The following is a 16,342-nucleotide window of genomic DNA, read 5'->3' on the forward strand; positions in this document are numbered from 1 at the left end:
TTGACACTGACAGTAGACAACGACAAAGACAGGCGTGATAGACAGAACAGAAGACGGATACACTTTGACTGTAACCGCGCAGTTTTAGATAAAGGACAGCCCGAGTGAGTTTTATTTTTATTCCTTCATCGCAAACCACCGGCCTTTATCAACCAGTGCCTTTTATCAGGGAGTTCGTGAAGAAGTGACGACGGTTTCTACTCTTTTACATTTGGTGCCTGGACTGGACGATTCATTGAGTGTCTTTATGTGACAGTTGCGCTATTTGCCCGTTTGCTTTCGAGATGGCAGAATTACCACCGCCGCAACAGTTGGTTGATATTGACCCAGATTTCGAGCCGCTCTCTCGCCCCCGGTCATGCACCTGGCCTCTGCCTCGACCGGAGTTCATCGAACCGGCCAGCTCGAACACATCTTCACCGGCGCCTTCAGTCAAGCAGGAGCCTGTCGAATACATTAGGAACCTCAGTTTGTTAGAGGAGTCAGAGGACTACCCGGAGGATGAGAAACCGCTCGTTTTGTGCAATGATTTTCAATGCCAGGAGAAATGTATACACCAGCAACAGCAGCAACAACATCATCCACAGCAGTTACAGAAGCACCCGGGTACTCTGCTGCCACACCAGCAACAGGTGCCCCCGCTCTCGTCCCCCGTCGGGTCGAATTCGGTGGCCTCCGCCGCAGCCGCGCAGAGGAAAAGCAGCTCGTCGCGTCGGAACGCGTGGGGGAATATGTCCTACGCGGACCTCATCACCAAGGCGATAGAGAGCTCACCCGAGAAGCGGCTCACCTTGTCTCAGATCTATGACTGGATGGTGAAGAGCGTGCCATATTTTAAGGATAAAGGTGACAGTAATAGCTCTGCAGGTTGGAAGGTAAGCAAGCAAAAAGCATCCATTCGCGCGTAATATCTAATATGACATTATGTAGGCCTATTTTATAACCATCTTGTTATGAATTATCCCCTGAATTATAGGCTACACTGTGTCAAGTCAACTAAATTAGGTTCAGAATGCAAAAAAGGCCCACGTCATTAATTCACTATGTGCCACAATGTCCCGCAGTGCAGAATCATGGATAGATATGGGGTATTTGGAGATCACGGGGCAGTGATAAAAAAATACAAATGTGTATCTCAGATCGATTGTCTAGGGCCAAGTTAACCTCCCCTGATGTAAGAAAGTCATTACCATCATGCTTTTAGGGAAAGAGGATCATTTTGTAGGCCTACATGTATTAAACTGGAGTTTGACCAATTCCAGTCCCCTTGCTAAGTGGGTCCGTGGTCCTCCCTGGGATACTTTTTATGTAGAAGGAATGAGAAGCTCAGTTCTGGTGACTTTTTAAATGGACATTCTACTCCAAAATGAATGAAAATTATGCTGACACATAGAGATAGATAGAGGACTCATCTTTGTATCTGTTACACTATAGCATCTGTGACAACATGAACAGCACCATTGAGGCTAGCCCCTTTTGAAGTAGTCAATTTTCTTCTCCACGATTGGCTGATCCCTCCTGATGACCCCTCCAGGGTCACCAGGAGGGTCCAGTCAATGAAGTTGGAAGTCCCACCCAGTTGACTACATTAAAATGGTGGAAACCCTCAATGGCGCTGCCCATGCTAATTCAACCTTTTGGTCACTAGAGGCCTCTATCATTCTCTATCTGCTGACACCATCTAAAATATAATTTCCACCTCCAGAAATGAGCCCAATAACATATTGTTAAAAATTATGTAAAAATTATTTTGGGGCTCCCGAGTGGCGCAGCGGTCTAAGGCACTGCATCTCAGTGCTTGAGGCGTCACTACAGACCCCCTGGTTCGATTCACAACCGGCCGTGATTGGGAGTCCCATAGGGCGGCGCACAATTGGCCCAGCGTCGTCCGGTGTAGGCCGTCATTGCAAATAATAATTTGTTCTTAACTGACTTGCCTAGTTAAATAAAGGTTAAAAATAAAATTAAAATAACATATTGGACCATGCATATAGCCTATGCATGGTCTATATTATCAGATGTGCTATTAGCAATAAGCATTATCACCTGTAGGCCAACTGATGCATTTACCCCTTTGGACACAACATCCTGATGGCTGTTATTACATCCTTATTACATTGTTGTTATTATTATTCATAATGATTATTTTATTATAAATATAAATACATCATTATTCATTATTAGTATTCACTCGAAAAAATATATATTTTTGGTTTCTATTACGCTCAACAGTTTCCCGTGTGTATCAAGAATGGTCTACCACCCAAAGGACATCCAGCCAACTTGACACAACTGTGGGAAGCATTGGAGTCAACATGGGCCAGCATCCCTGTAGAATGCTAGCATCCCTGTAGAATGCTTTGGACACCTTGTAAAGTCCATGCCCCGATGAAATGAGGCTATTCTGAGGGCAAAAGGGCGGGGGGGGGGGGGGGGGGGGGGTTCGCAATGTTTGGTATACTCCGTGTATGTCATTGCCCTTTTAAGATGCAATTGCCCCTTTAAGAGCTCTTGAGTTTAGATAATTTGGCTCTGTTCACCTAAAAGAGCTGTTCATTTGGCTCCCAAATGGCTCTTCGTTCAGTAGTGCGTAGAAATGTATCTAAAACCTGCACTGAGGAATTACCATCATCAGAGAATTAGTTTTTATAATTTATCTGAAGATAATCAATGTCTGGAGCTCAAAGAGCAACAGTAACAGTATGCAAATCAGGGAGCCAAATTATGCGATTTGGTTCCCGACGTTCACCAAAAAGTGCACCATGCCTGAAACGCCGGTTGAAAAAAGTGCTAGCAAAGGAAAACTTGGATCCCCCTCTTTTTTTTAACAAAGGCCAAAACTCTTTTCAAAATACATTAGCCAAAACTGCTTTTAAAAGTGTTTTCCCATGATTGCATTAAGAATTGTGCATTGACTGCTTGTCCGAATACGTTTCCCTCCCTATGGCTCTCGCAACTTGAATGCACCTCAAGAGGAATACTTCTCTCACATAGAACACACAACAAGAAGCCGACTAGGTAAATAAGTCAACTATTCAACTATGGGGTTGTCTGATTTTATTTAAATAACAACATTACATGGCAAAAATATTAGCACTGGAAGTTGCACCTGAGTGATAAAGTATAGGCTTTGTATTACTTTACCAGCAGCTACAGTAGGGCAGACTACACACCTCTGTTTGAGTTGAGCGCCGCGGTTATTATTACAGACTATTTCATTCCCTTTCAACATCAGAGTGTCAGCAACAAGCATGCATGTCAGTTCAGTGCACACAGCGTAACAGAGAAAATAAAATATTTGAGAATACATTTATTTGGGAATATATTTTGTTGAACAGACATGCTTCTGTATTAGGCTATGTCATCTCCAAACCAGCCCACCCCCCCATCCCCCCGGAGATTTTAATTGCAGATCTACACTGACCTCAAAAACGACATCTCCAGAATCCATATGATGGAAATCCGTTGCAGTGACGGAGAGCTTTAATCCCTGTGACAACTTCAGAGAAGTTTACTTGTTTCTCAAAGCTGGAGTGTAGGCTATTCAGAGAGGTGAGACGCTCTGAACATAGCATATAGAAATAGAATGAATAGAGCCAACACGATTCCCTAATCTATCTAGATAATTCTATCTACACAGAGTGAAGATTCTGATGATTCTGTTCTCACAGCTGATCTTTTCCAGTGAAGAGCACATCTCTCCATTAAAGGTGGACCATCTTGCTTATCATACATGCTTTATAGAGCATTCATAAACTATTCATAAGTACTACACAGATGCTTCACAAATCATCTAAAAAGACTTATCTATGGTAATACAATTTAAAATAAGGCATTCATAAATGGTTCGTTTAATGTTACATCTAAGGATAATAATAGGTGCCTTCTCAAAGGCACAGGGAACTGTGTAATTGTAACTGTGCATTTATAACCGTGTCTCTCATTCACCCCACTACATAGCTGAAGTTTTAGCGTAGCAGTCTTGCGGCTGTTATGCTACTCTAATGGACGTCAGGCGTCCCTCCCTTCTACAGGATAAAAATAGCTGTGGAGGGTTACCTGTATCTACCTGTGAGACAGGTACTCCACAGGTGTGTTCCAAGACGTAACAGTCATGGTCTGCCTACGCGTGCCGCGACAAAACAACGTCTGCCCTCGTTCCCCTTGAGACAGCGCAGTGTCAGCATTCCATGCGGTCATGGGATGTTTCTGTGGATCCACTTTTAAGATGTAGCAGTGGGCATGTGTGTCAGAGAGATCAAATCAAATTTGATTTGTCACATGCGCTCGAATACGATGGGTGTAGACTTTACCGCAAAATACTTGCTTATGAGCCCTTCCCAACGATGCAGCGAGAACGAAAGAGAGAGAGACAGAGAGAAAGAGAGAGAAGGAATAAAGAGAGAGACCGAGTGACAGAGAGAGACAGAAGGAGAGAGATATATATATATATATATAGAGAAAGAAGAAATAGAGAGAGAAAGAGAAGGAATAGAGAAAGAGGAGAGAGGAGGAGAGCAGCAGGTTCCAGAGATCAGGCTCAAAAAGCCACCTAGGGGCAGTGTGATTTAAATATCCGTATCAACGCCGTGTCACCATGCTGTGCTGGTCCATTGGTTTTAGATGATGTTTTAGATTTATATATTGACAAATGACTGAATGTGTAACAACTTGCGTTCTGCCTGAATTGTGTGTCTGTGTCTGTCTGTGTGTGTCTGTGTCTGTCTGTGTGTGTCTGTGACTGTCACTGCAGTGTAAGGAATGCGACTGGCAAACCCCCTGTCCATATAATCTTATCCATTGTGATCTTAAAGGCAAAACGTATCCTAAATCTGCACTTTTACTCTGAGACGCTTGATAGGCTACATACAGCCTCTGACTAGGGTGAGTGACGGCTCTAAGTGTGAGGTTGGTAGAGGAGAGGGAGAGAGAGAGAGAGTCTGTCACTGGAGTGTAAGGAATGCGACTGGCAAACCCGCTTTATAGGCACCGTGCCCATTTGGGGTGGCACCGCACTCTTATTGGCTGTGTATGTGTGTAGTCCGAGTTTTACCCCACCCCATTAGAATCAATGCTGGTCGTGTTTAGTTTCTGTTCAAGACGTGTTGGCAAAGAATGAAAGCTAGGAGGAGTGGGCAGACAGGCCTGTAAGGAGAACAGAGAGGGAGCAATCTATCTGTTATATCAGAGTATCTGTAGCTACAATATACCAGTATTAAAGGACTGAAGGACTGAAGAATGGTTTGTCTTCATTATGGAGACTTGCTAAAGAAATGACCCAAAATAATTTACGCCGCCGATACTGTATGCACATTTTCATTTCAGCACATTGTATTTACTTTCCTTCTAAACCAGGTTAAATGCAATGTTTTCTTACAGATTCCCTTTGACCCAATTTAACTAGGCCTATAGGCACAGTGTCCATGATGCTATGGTTTGTTTGTGTGTCAATCTTGAACGTTTTGTTCCTTTGAAACTCTAACACACGCACCCTTGTTTATATTAGTAGTGGAGTACTCTGTGTCCTTGTCCATATTCCTCAACAGCACTGTGTATGTAGCAAAGGACCCTGCTGCTGGTGGCTGTGCAAATGTTTATCAGTCAGCCTTGATATGGCTGGTCGCTGGATGAACCTAGGTACCCCAGTAACCTTTAAAGTCCAGAGGAGTGAAGGGAGAGAGGGGAGAGATTCTTCCCTCTCCAGTGATACAGCACGTGCTTTCGGCCTCCCTTCCTTCTTCTGTCACTCATTTTACTCCTCTCGAAAACAAACAAGTTATAGAACCTCTGTTGGAATACTAGAGAGAGCCCCGCTTCAGGCTTATCTAAAACAAAACAAAACAAAAGAAAACACGCTATCGGTCGGTGCACATGATGATATTGTAGGGCAAGAGGAGCACAACAAGCAGTGAGTGAGTTCAGAGTTGGTCATGGAAAGATTTGGCATGCAGGTTATTGGCACCCAAATGCACTGCATGACTCTCGTGAACACAATGACACAATTCCCAGTTGTTGTCAATTCTACCGGCCTCTGAGTTTGTTGTGGTGTCTTACAGACAGACATCCAGTCAATCAGAGAAAGCTTCACTCAGCTCTATTCCTCCACATGCTGATTTGGTGAGCAGCAGACACTGCACTAGACTAGATGGTTGTAGAAATACCTTAAGTACCATAAGCCTCAGTGGGGGTGGTCTGGCACTGGGCCAGTTCAATAAGAGCTATCATAACGCTGGCACAGGAAGTTTTCTCGTTTACTACAGCACTGTGAGCTTAGAGCAGGCTTGGGCTCAGACTAAAGCCTGTATGTATCAAGCATCTCAGAGTAGGACTAGGAGTGCTGATCTAGAATCCTTAAAAGCTTGTTTGTGTTTGTTAAATAAAAGGCCCACATACTGTATTTTGGCACTCAAAACATTCCTCAGTGGGAAAGGAATGTAAAAAAATATATATACATATTCTCGTACGGACGGTAATATTCTTTATCAGTCAAAACACTCCATGTTGTTTTTACGAGGCTATCTTGGCAGCGCCCAAACCGAGCCACCACTGTGGGTAGGCTAAGTGTGAATATGGATGTGAGAGTTCAGATGGGGTGACTCGTCTTATAAGAGACATTACGCAAACAAAACATTTACTGGAATTGGAATGCCCTGGGCCAAAGTCTGCTGCCGTGCGTAGGTAGTTAGTCAGCTCAGTGGTGATGATAGGATAGGGAGAGCCGGGGAGAACCGTCTGGTGAGGTGAAGAAGACCATGTGAGAGTGAGCCACACTACTACTTAGCCCAGACACACAGATAGACAGACAGAATGACAGGTTACTCTGGACAGACAGACAGACAGACAGGCAGACAGACAGACAGAGATAGACAGATGGAATTACAAACAGAAGAGGAGATGCAGACACATTTAGACAGACAGAATGACAGGTTACTCTGGACAGACAGACAGACAGACAGACAGACAGACAGACAGACAGACAGACAGACACAGATAGACAGACAGACAGATAAAAACATGGACTTAGAAATTAAGACTAACTCATCTCCCACAGCATTTTGTGCTTTACTTGTCCTGTGTTCAATCAACGTTTTGCAGTATATGCCTAGCAGCCTAAGTGTTTAGGAGTTTAATGTTTCTTCTGTGAGATGGAACACCAATAGTGAGTCAGGAAATGCCTGCAGAGCTATATGTGACTGACTGGCTGCCGGGGCTGAACAAATCAGTTTCCATTGTGTGAAACAAAACGACTTGGTCACTGCATGGCCGCTTTATGAATTACTGCCCTAGCTACAAGACAGCCTTTTCCTCCTTTTCATTCTAAACCTGTCTGAAATTCTTCAACATCTATAGCCTTTCTTCTTTTTCAACGTGGGGGTGTGTCGTGGGGTAGGGGCGCCTGGCGATGCTAGAAGCCATAGAACTTACTTTCAGGCCCGAAACCTGTATTTTTCTGAGTCCTCAGTCTTGACAATAACAGGAGGTAACACAAATGCCTCAATCAATGTAGGAGCTGTGGGGGGGGGGCATCAAACATCCTCGAATTCCAGAGTTGTGTGCTCATATCCCTGCGTCGTCCGTGTCCTCTAGTTTCCTGTGCGGACTCAACTGCTTGGCCTTTCAGGTCTGTGTCCCAAATGGCTAGTGCTGAGCGATTAACTGACATTGGTTCAATTATTTGAATTCCATTTTGTTCTGGGCAATGCACAGTTTCTCTACAGATAAATCAAATCAAGCCTGAACTGTGCGGTTTGTAGTAGGGAGTTGTAGTTTCCAACAGTCCAATATTCTACATAGTTTAGCGCAGGTAAAATCCTAGAGGAAAACGTGGTTCAGTCTGCTTTCCACCAGACACTGGGAGATGAATTCACCTTTCAGCAGGACAATAACCTAAAACACAAGGCTAAATCTACACTGGAGTTGCTTACCAAGAAGACAGTGAATGTTCCTGAGTGGCCGAGTTACAGTTTTGACTTAAATCTGCTTGAAAATCTATGGCAAGGCCTGAAAATGGTTGTCTAGCAATGATCAACAACCAATTTGACAGAGCTTGAAGAATTTTGAAAAAAAAAAAAGTTGCACAATCCAGGTGTGGAAATCTCTTTAAAATTTACCCAGAAAGACTCACAGCTGTAATCGCTGCCAAAGGTGATTCTAACATGTATTGACTTAGGGGTGTAAATACTTATGTAAATGAGATATTTCTGTATTTCATTTTCAATAAATTTGCTATAATTTCTAAAAACTTGTTTTCACTTTGTCATTATGGGCTATTGTGTGTAGATGGGTGAGAAAAACATATATTTGGATTTTTAGGCTGTAACACAATAAGTCAAGGGGTAGGAATACTTTCTGAAGGCACTGTATATAAGCACATCATGCCTGTGTGTCTGTGAATGCGTCCGTCTGTCTGTAGTGTGTAAGCTGCTATGTGACCAGAAGTCAGTACAAGCCATCGCATCATGTGACTCAGTTTAGCCTTGGAACATTCTTGGGACATGGGGTGGGGTGGGTGAGGGAGTGTTTGTGCGTGCGTGCATGCGTGTTGTTGGCCATGGGGTGACAGAGTTGCAGTGTGAAGGGTCGGTTGTGTGACATTGCATGTAGTCACCATGAACTCTAAGGATTTTAGTCAAGCGCTTTAACCACTCATGACCACAAAGTCTCCTGTTTGAGCCCTTAGCCCTCAGCCCTGTCCTGCAGTAGAGGCCCACACATTGGAGACACAGGGAGTGCTGCGGCTTCAACATTTGTGTGGGTCAGTCAGTCTGCTGAGAAATACTTGGCATGAATTGAGGTCATGTCTTTGGTACTACTATGTGGTCAACCACCAATAAAACACAAGAATACTGTTATGACAAATACCGCATAGGTATGGCATACATTTAGCGGTTGAAAATATATTTCAGGTGATTATAACCTGTAAATAACAAAATAACTGCAGTACTTTGACAAACGATCCGGGAGCACAACCTCAAAGAGCATCCTCGCTCGTTGTGTGCAAATTGCTGTTGTCCTTTAATCTAAAACAAACAAACATAACAGGAGTTTTTCATGTCATGTTATGCCGGCCGGCCCAACCCCCGGCCCGGCCCCAGCCCCCGCCCCCGCCCTAGCCCCAAGCCCCGGACGGTGGAACCTTTGGCGATTGGTTATTTTTACCCCTTCCTGTAAAAACACCAGCAGCTCGGTCGGTGCCTTGGTTCGTCCCCCACAATGAACTATGATGCACATCCTGCTGACTGGCTGGAAAATATCACCGGCCTGCCGTGTGTTCGCATCTCCTCCGCCCTGAAAAACATAAGGGCCAGGCAGGGTGGGAGGGAAGGAGGAGGGAAGGGGTAGGGAGGTAGAGATAGCAAGAGGAGGGAGGGAGATAGTGAGATAGAGAGGGAGGAAGGGAGGCAGGGAGGAGGGAGAGAGGGAGGCAGGGAGGAGTTAAGGCGCTAACAGACAGCGCGCGGCGGGTGGGGTGGCCCATTCATTTTCAATGAAGCCTAGGCAGGGGGGCAAAATTATATCCAGGCGGCGCGGTCGGCGGTGCTCATTCCTGTGAAGACCGCTCAAGCCGAGACGGAGAAAATAGAAATCTATTCCATTTCTGAAGCGGTGCCGTCGTTGTTGACCAATAACAGAAAACGTAGCCTGTGTGGTGATACATCAGCACGTACATCCAACATAAGGACCAGCTAACTTGCCCACTCTAGCTAGCTGGCTAAAACGTTCAGTTTACAGAGTCACGTTTAACAATACAAATCATTGTTTTCTAATAGTTTTTTGGAATTAATAATTTCTGTTGCATGTAAGTAAAATGTTATGCATGCTTATGGTGTTATAGCAATTCACCTTTGACATGTTGATAACGTGTGCTTATTTCGTGTAATGCTCACCGCCGGCTGTCACCCAGTTTGTGTAGGCACTAGCCGCTTTGACTAGAGAAACAAGTGGTGAGTGTTGCCAACAATTTTTCAGTGAGAATCGCTATTGGCTCCTTGATTTGTTCTAGAAGTTTGCTAGATAACATCTTGCCATTACCACGATGACGTCACATCACCAATTTGCCTTGATGCGGTACAGCTGCGGTCCCCAATGGAGCGTTTTCGCCCCCTCTCTCTTTCGCCCCCTCTCCCGGAAGGAGGGAGAGCACAAGACAGGATAGTTCCTGGCTCAGGGTAATTGTGTGTGTGTGTGTGTGTGTGTGTGTGTGTGTGTGCGCGCGGGTTTGTGCGTGTGTAAAGTGAGGTGTTTTCTCTAGCTTTCCTCTATTCTCTACAACTGTCCCTCCCTGTGCTCTCCCTGCTGTCTGTCACCTTATCAACAGTTTTCTCACTACACTAGTAGAGTAGTGATCATCATATCTCTAAAAAGGGCATAGATCAGATCAGATCTTATCTATATATCTAGTATGTACAGTATTCACACTACCGTAATACGGAAACAATATAGGGTGGGGGAAATGATTCCCAAATGCCACCCCCAGTGATGCTGATAGTAATAATAATGATGATAATGGTGATAGTAGATTACCAGGGAGGACAGGGAGGAGGGTGTTATTTTACTCTTTGTGATAACACCACTCCCCACCACTTCATAGTGGGTAGGGAGTGGATTCTGCACTCCACCCTATCGGAGGCAGAGGGTGTTAGGGGTGGATGCTGCTCTCCACCCTGTGTGTGTGTTTGTGTGCGCGTGCGTGTTTCTGTGTGGTTGGAGGGAGGGCGGGGGGTACTAGAGGTGGGTGGAGCTTCCTGTGTTCCCCACGCTATGCTTATTTATTGCCCATCAGTGTTTGTGTGTCTGTGTGTCTGTGTGTGCCAGCTGGGCGTTCCAGCCGTTTGCCCTGCCAGAGCAGCCAGCCCTGTCTCACCCCTTGCCTACCCGCCAGCCTGCCCGCCGGGGCCTCTCTCTCTCCCCTGGGGTAGCCTGGAGGCCCTGGAGGCTGGGGCTAGGCGCCAAAGGGAGGGAGGGAGGGAGGGAGGGAGGGAGAGAGAGAGAGAGAGAGAGGGGGGAGAGAGATAGGGAGAGAGAGAGAGAGAGAGTGCACCACGCCATGAACGGCATCTTCCTGGAACTCAGTGTTTTTCTCAATGAGCTGTGACATGAGCCGTTGCCAGCCACACGTGTAGCAGCTCTGTAACTGTGTGTGTGTGACTAACGTCCTGTTAATGTTTATTTTTTATTTTGGGGGGCGGGTTTGAGATCCCTGAAGACCATGTCTGAAATTCTTTGTCAATATAATGTACGAAAATGTATGGACTCACTACTGTAAGTCACTCTTGATAAGAGTGTCTGCTAAATTACTAAAATGTAAAATGTAATGATTACAACACCACAGGGGTATACTACAAAGCAGGATCAATGAGTTAGCCAGCTAACTTTCAAGTTTCAAGTTTTAATGTCACGTGCACAAGTACAGTGAAATGCCTTAATTGCAAGCTCTAAACCCAACAATGTAGTAATCAATATCAATGTAGAATAAAAACACAATCAAATTAACATTAGAAATAAGAAGAACATGAGAAAGTAAGAAGCAATATACAGGGTAGGCTTGGGCAGTATACCGTATATATACTGTATACCGGGGTATTTGGAAATAGCCACGGGATGGTTTTTCAATACCGTCAATACCGTAAACTATTTCTTTGAAGTTTTGCAACACATTAGACATAAAATATCTTCATTTTCATCAGATAACAACAGAAGTGCAAAGCTATTCAGCTGGCAGCCACACAAGTAAATGAGCTTACAATGAAAAAGCAAGGTATTTTTTGCAACCACGATACATGGCCATCATATGTATAATGTTTAAGCCTATCATAGAAAGAATGTAGCCAGCTACATTTCCTCATGTTTTGCTTAAAGTTAATCTTGCATTTTACCAGAGAAAAGTAGGCAGGCTACACCGAGAAAAGTATCTGAGAAAATAAGCTACATATCAGTCAGAGTGTTGTCTGCTGATAGAATGCCCATTTGTGAATTCTCATCCGAGTTTAGAAGCGCAACTGAAGCACAGAATTTGATGCCGAGCAGAAATTACATTAAGAAGCATTTTAGTATTTTTTCCTGGGTGAAAAACGCGGAATTATGCGTTAACACGACACCTAGAATAACTTGCTAGCTAAGTAAGTGGCATCATATTGTGTTAGCTTTCGGCCATGTTTGAGAAGGCAAAGCCCTTAGGATTAGTTATTAGCTGCCACTGTTATCTTGATTTCCTTGCGTTTTTTCTCCTCTCCGTTCTCACCCCCTCTGCTCCTCCCTCCTCTTCTCTGAGCAGAGTAGGCAGGCCTGTTGCCCTAGCAACTCCGGACTCCACACAGACACAGCATGTAGACATGCTGCTGGAGAGCCAGTACTGCATGCGTCAAAACTTTGTAAATTTGCACGTCTCTCATTCACATTCGCTTGTAAAACTCATGAAAAATGACATTCGGTAGCTCCTACCTATATACAGTGCCTTGCAAAAGTATTCATCCCCCTTGGCGTTTTTCCTATTTTGTTGCATTACAACCTATAATTTTAATGGATTTTTATTTGTAATGGACATACACAAAATAGTCCAAATTGGTGAAGTGAAATGAAAAAAATAACTTGTTTCAAAATATTCTAACAAATAAATAACGGAAAAGTGGTGCGTGCATATGTATTCACCCCCTTTGCTATGAAGCCCCTAAATAAGATCTGGTGCAACCAATTACCTTCAGAAGTCACATAATTAGTTAAATAAAGGCCACCTGTGTGCAATCTAAGTGTCACATGATCTGTCACATGATCTCAGTGTATATACACCTGTTCTGCAACACCACTAAGCAAGGGGCACCACCAAGCAAGCGGCACCATGAAGACCAAGGAGCTCTCCAAACAGGTCAGGGACAAAGTTGTGGAGAAGTACAGATCAGGGTTGGGTTATAATTTTTTTTTATCAGAAACTTTGAACATCCCACGGAGTACCATTAAATCCATTATTTAAAAAAATGGAAAGAATATGGCACCATAACAAACCTGCCAAGAGTGGGCCGCCCACCAAAACTCACAGACCAGGCAAGGAGGGCATTAATCAGAGAGGCAACAAAGAGACCAAAGATAACCCTGAAGGAGCTGCAAAGCTCCACAGCGGAGATTGGAGTATCTGTCCATAGTACCACTTTAAGCCGTACACTCCACAGAGCTGGGATTTACGGAAGAGTGGCCAGAAAAAAGCCATTGCTTAAAGAAAGTCAAGGGGTCTGAATGCTTTCCGAAGGCACTGTAAATATATGTGCATGTTATGTGTGTGTTGGAGTGTCAGTGTGCGTGAGTGTGTACAATCCTGTGAGTGTACATAAAGACTGTGCAAAAATGAAAGTAAATACAAGGGTCAACTCAGATAGTGTGACACCAACAGGCTCCTGAACAGCTTCTATCCCCAAAAAACAAGACTGCTAAATAGCTAACAAAATGGCAATACAGACTATCTGAGTTGACCCTTGTATGCACACTTACAGGATTGTACACACTCACACACTGTTGCCATTTTGTTAGCTATTTAGCAGTCTTGTTTCTTGGGGATAGAAGTTGTTCAGGAGCCTGTTGGTGTCAGACATTTTATTTTGTATTTTATTACTACCCCTTTTTCTCCCCAATTTCGTGATATCCAATTGGTAGTTACAGTCTTGTCCCATCGCTGCAACTCCCGTACGGACTCAGGAGAGACGAAGGTCGAGAGCCATGCGTCCTCCGAAACACGACCCCGCCAAGCTGCACTGCTTCTTGACACACTGCTCCCTTAACCCGGAAGCCAGCCGCACCAATGTGTCGAAGGAAACACCGTACAGCTGGCAACTGATGTCAGCGTGCATGCACCCGGCCCGCCACAAGGAGTCGCTATAGCGCGATGGGACAAGGACATCCCGGCCAGCCAAACCCTCCCCTAACCCGGACGACGCTGGGCCAATTGTGCGCCGCCTCATGGGTCTCCCGGTCGCGGCCGGCTGCAACACAGCCTGGGATCGAACCCAGGTCTGTAGTGACGCCTCTAGCACTGCGATGCAGTGGTTGGTGTCAGTCTTGATGCACTGGTACCGCTTACCATGCGGAAGCAGAGATAATAGTCTATGGCTTGGGTGGCTGGAGTCTTTAACGTTTTTCTGGCCCTTCCTTTCACACCGCCTGATATAGAGGTCCTGGATGGCAGGTAGCTCGGACCCAGTGATATACTGGGCTGTCCGCACCACCCTCTGTAGCACCATGCGATTGAGGGCGGTGCTATTGCCATACCAAGCGGTGATGCCGCCAGTCAAGATGCTCTCAATGTTGCAGCTGTAGAACCTTTTGAGGATTTGAGTGTCCATGTCAAACTTTTTCAACCTCCTGAGGGGGAAGAGTCACTATCGCGCCTTCTTTACGACTGCGCGGGCGTGTATGGACCATTTTAACTCAGTGATTTAGACCTCGAGGAATTTCAAGCTCTCGACCTGCTCCACTGCAGCCCATTTTTTATTTTTTATTTTGAGATGATCTTGAAATGGGCATGGTCTAATTGATTCAACAAATGAAAAAACAAATAGAAGTTTAGCTATTTTTTATGAACCAGAAAATCTATAGTTTATTTCTGTTTGCTTATCAAAGTTAGCTAGCTAAATCATGGATCCTGCTTTGTAGTATACCTCTCTGTATATTCCACTAACACACTTCAGACCAAAACACCATTCAACAAGCACTTTGAGTATTTTTGAATAAATATCTACACTCGTGAAGTACTCTTTTTTGTGTGTGTAACTTATTTTATCTGCAAACTGGGACCTTGCACGATGATATTAATCCAAACTAATGAATATACAGTCACATTTCTATTTGTTTTACACTGTAAACATTTAATTGAATTGGTTTGTTGAGCACATGAATCAAAACGTGCTTCCTTCTAGAGCAACAAACAGTGAGGTTTTCATCTCCTGGAAACCCAGAGAATAGGGCCCAGAGAATATAGTACAGAGATAAGAATGACCTTGTGTACATTTTCGTCAACGCTCTTATCCAGAGCGACTTACAGGAGCAATTAGGGTTAAGTGCCTTGCTCAAGGGCACATCGACAGATTTTTCACCTAGTCGGCTTGGGGATTAGAACCAGTGACCTTTCGGTTACTGGCACTACGCTCTTAACCACTAAGCTACCTGCCGTGTACTAGGGGGTTTCTATCTAGGACTGTTGTGGTCAATTGTGTTGACATCTATATATAGCATTAAGCTGTGATAAACTGGTAAATCAAGATGTAGCCTAGGTTGATTCACAAGACAGGTGCGGGAATGTTTTTGGTGACAATCAGCTTTGAAATCAGCATATTTTGTGATATGCTAGGTTAGGGAATTTACGTTGCTTCAGCTGTAAGCTGGACATTGTTTTGCGAACAGTAATGAACAGTTTTAAAATTTCTACATACCGGGTTGCATTATTCAAATGTGTTAATTTCAGTGCAGCATGAGTGGGGAGCTAACAATGCAGCCCACAAAGTTCTAGCAATGAATGAGGAAGTGCAGCAGGCACTTTGTTCTTCACACTACAAAGGGGCTGCGCTGACAGACAGACTTGATCCTCTCTATCACATGAGACACATTTGACAGAAGTACCGAACGTAACAAAAATTCTAATACCGAAACGTAATTTATTTTGTAGCGAAGAAGTACATATGTTTCGGGATACCGTGCAACACTACTTTCTATTTGGAAATTAGTGGTGTAGTGGAGGGTAAAGGCATGTAAACGCCTTTGAGTGAGTGTGTGTGAGTTAGTCTGCCTGCTTGCCTGCCTGCCTGTATCTATGTGTGTGAGGCTGATGTCTGAATGAGGCTGTACAGCAGTAATACAGTGCAGGGTCTATGGTCTATGAGGCAGGCTGTGTGAGACTGTGGAATGTGTGGCATGCGGGGCCACTGCATTGTCCCCCAGTTCCAGCCAGCAAGCGAGAGGATAATCACCTCCCTATCAACCTCATATATTCGGGGCCCTGGGGGGGCCTCTGGGCCACCACTAACAATACAACACACATCGCAGCACTGCAAGTAATTATGAGGAACAGCGATTCATCGGGCTGGCTGGGGGCCCACAGCTCAGTCCATTAATCTGGCTGGGGTTTCTGTGTTTCAGTGGGCTGTGAGAGGGCAGACAGACTGGAGCAGCATGGGGTAGTTTCTATAGCAGACATTATGATGGTGGTCTTGACTGAGTAGTAGGAAGGATGAACTAGTTGGATGCAACCATTGTTTTTATAGTTGTCTATATCTATGTGTTGATAGCAATATGTTGGAGTTAGACATTGTTTTAGACAAGGCAAAAACACACTGTAGAAACTCACATTGAACTCAGTCAGTGT

At 44.5% G+C, this 16,342-nt stretch overlaps 1 protein-coding gene across 1 annotated transcript in view; it reads left to right on the forward strand.

The window, feature by feature from the left end:
• Positions 1-16,342, forward strand: part of LOC311142727 (forkhead box protein O1-A-like) — an 83,874-nt gene continuing 67,532 nt past the window's right edge. The window contains exon 1 of the mRNA XM_084178386.1: positions 1-875. Coding sequence (XP_084034512.1) covers positions 285-875 — 591 coding nt within the window. The 5' untranslated portion in view covers positions 1-284. The remainder of the gene's footprint in view (positions 876-16,342) is intronic.

Source organism: Coregonus lavaretus (assembly GCF_964263955.1).
Source record: "Coregonus lavaretus genome assembly, chromosome: 15".
Classification (NCBI taxonomy): Eukaryota; Metazoa; Chordata; class Actinopteri; order Salmoniformes; family Salmonidae; genus Coregonus; species Coregonus lavaretus.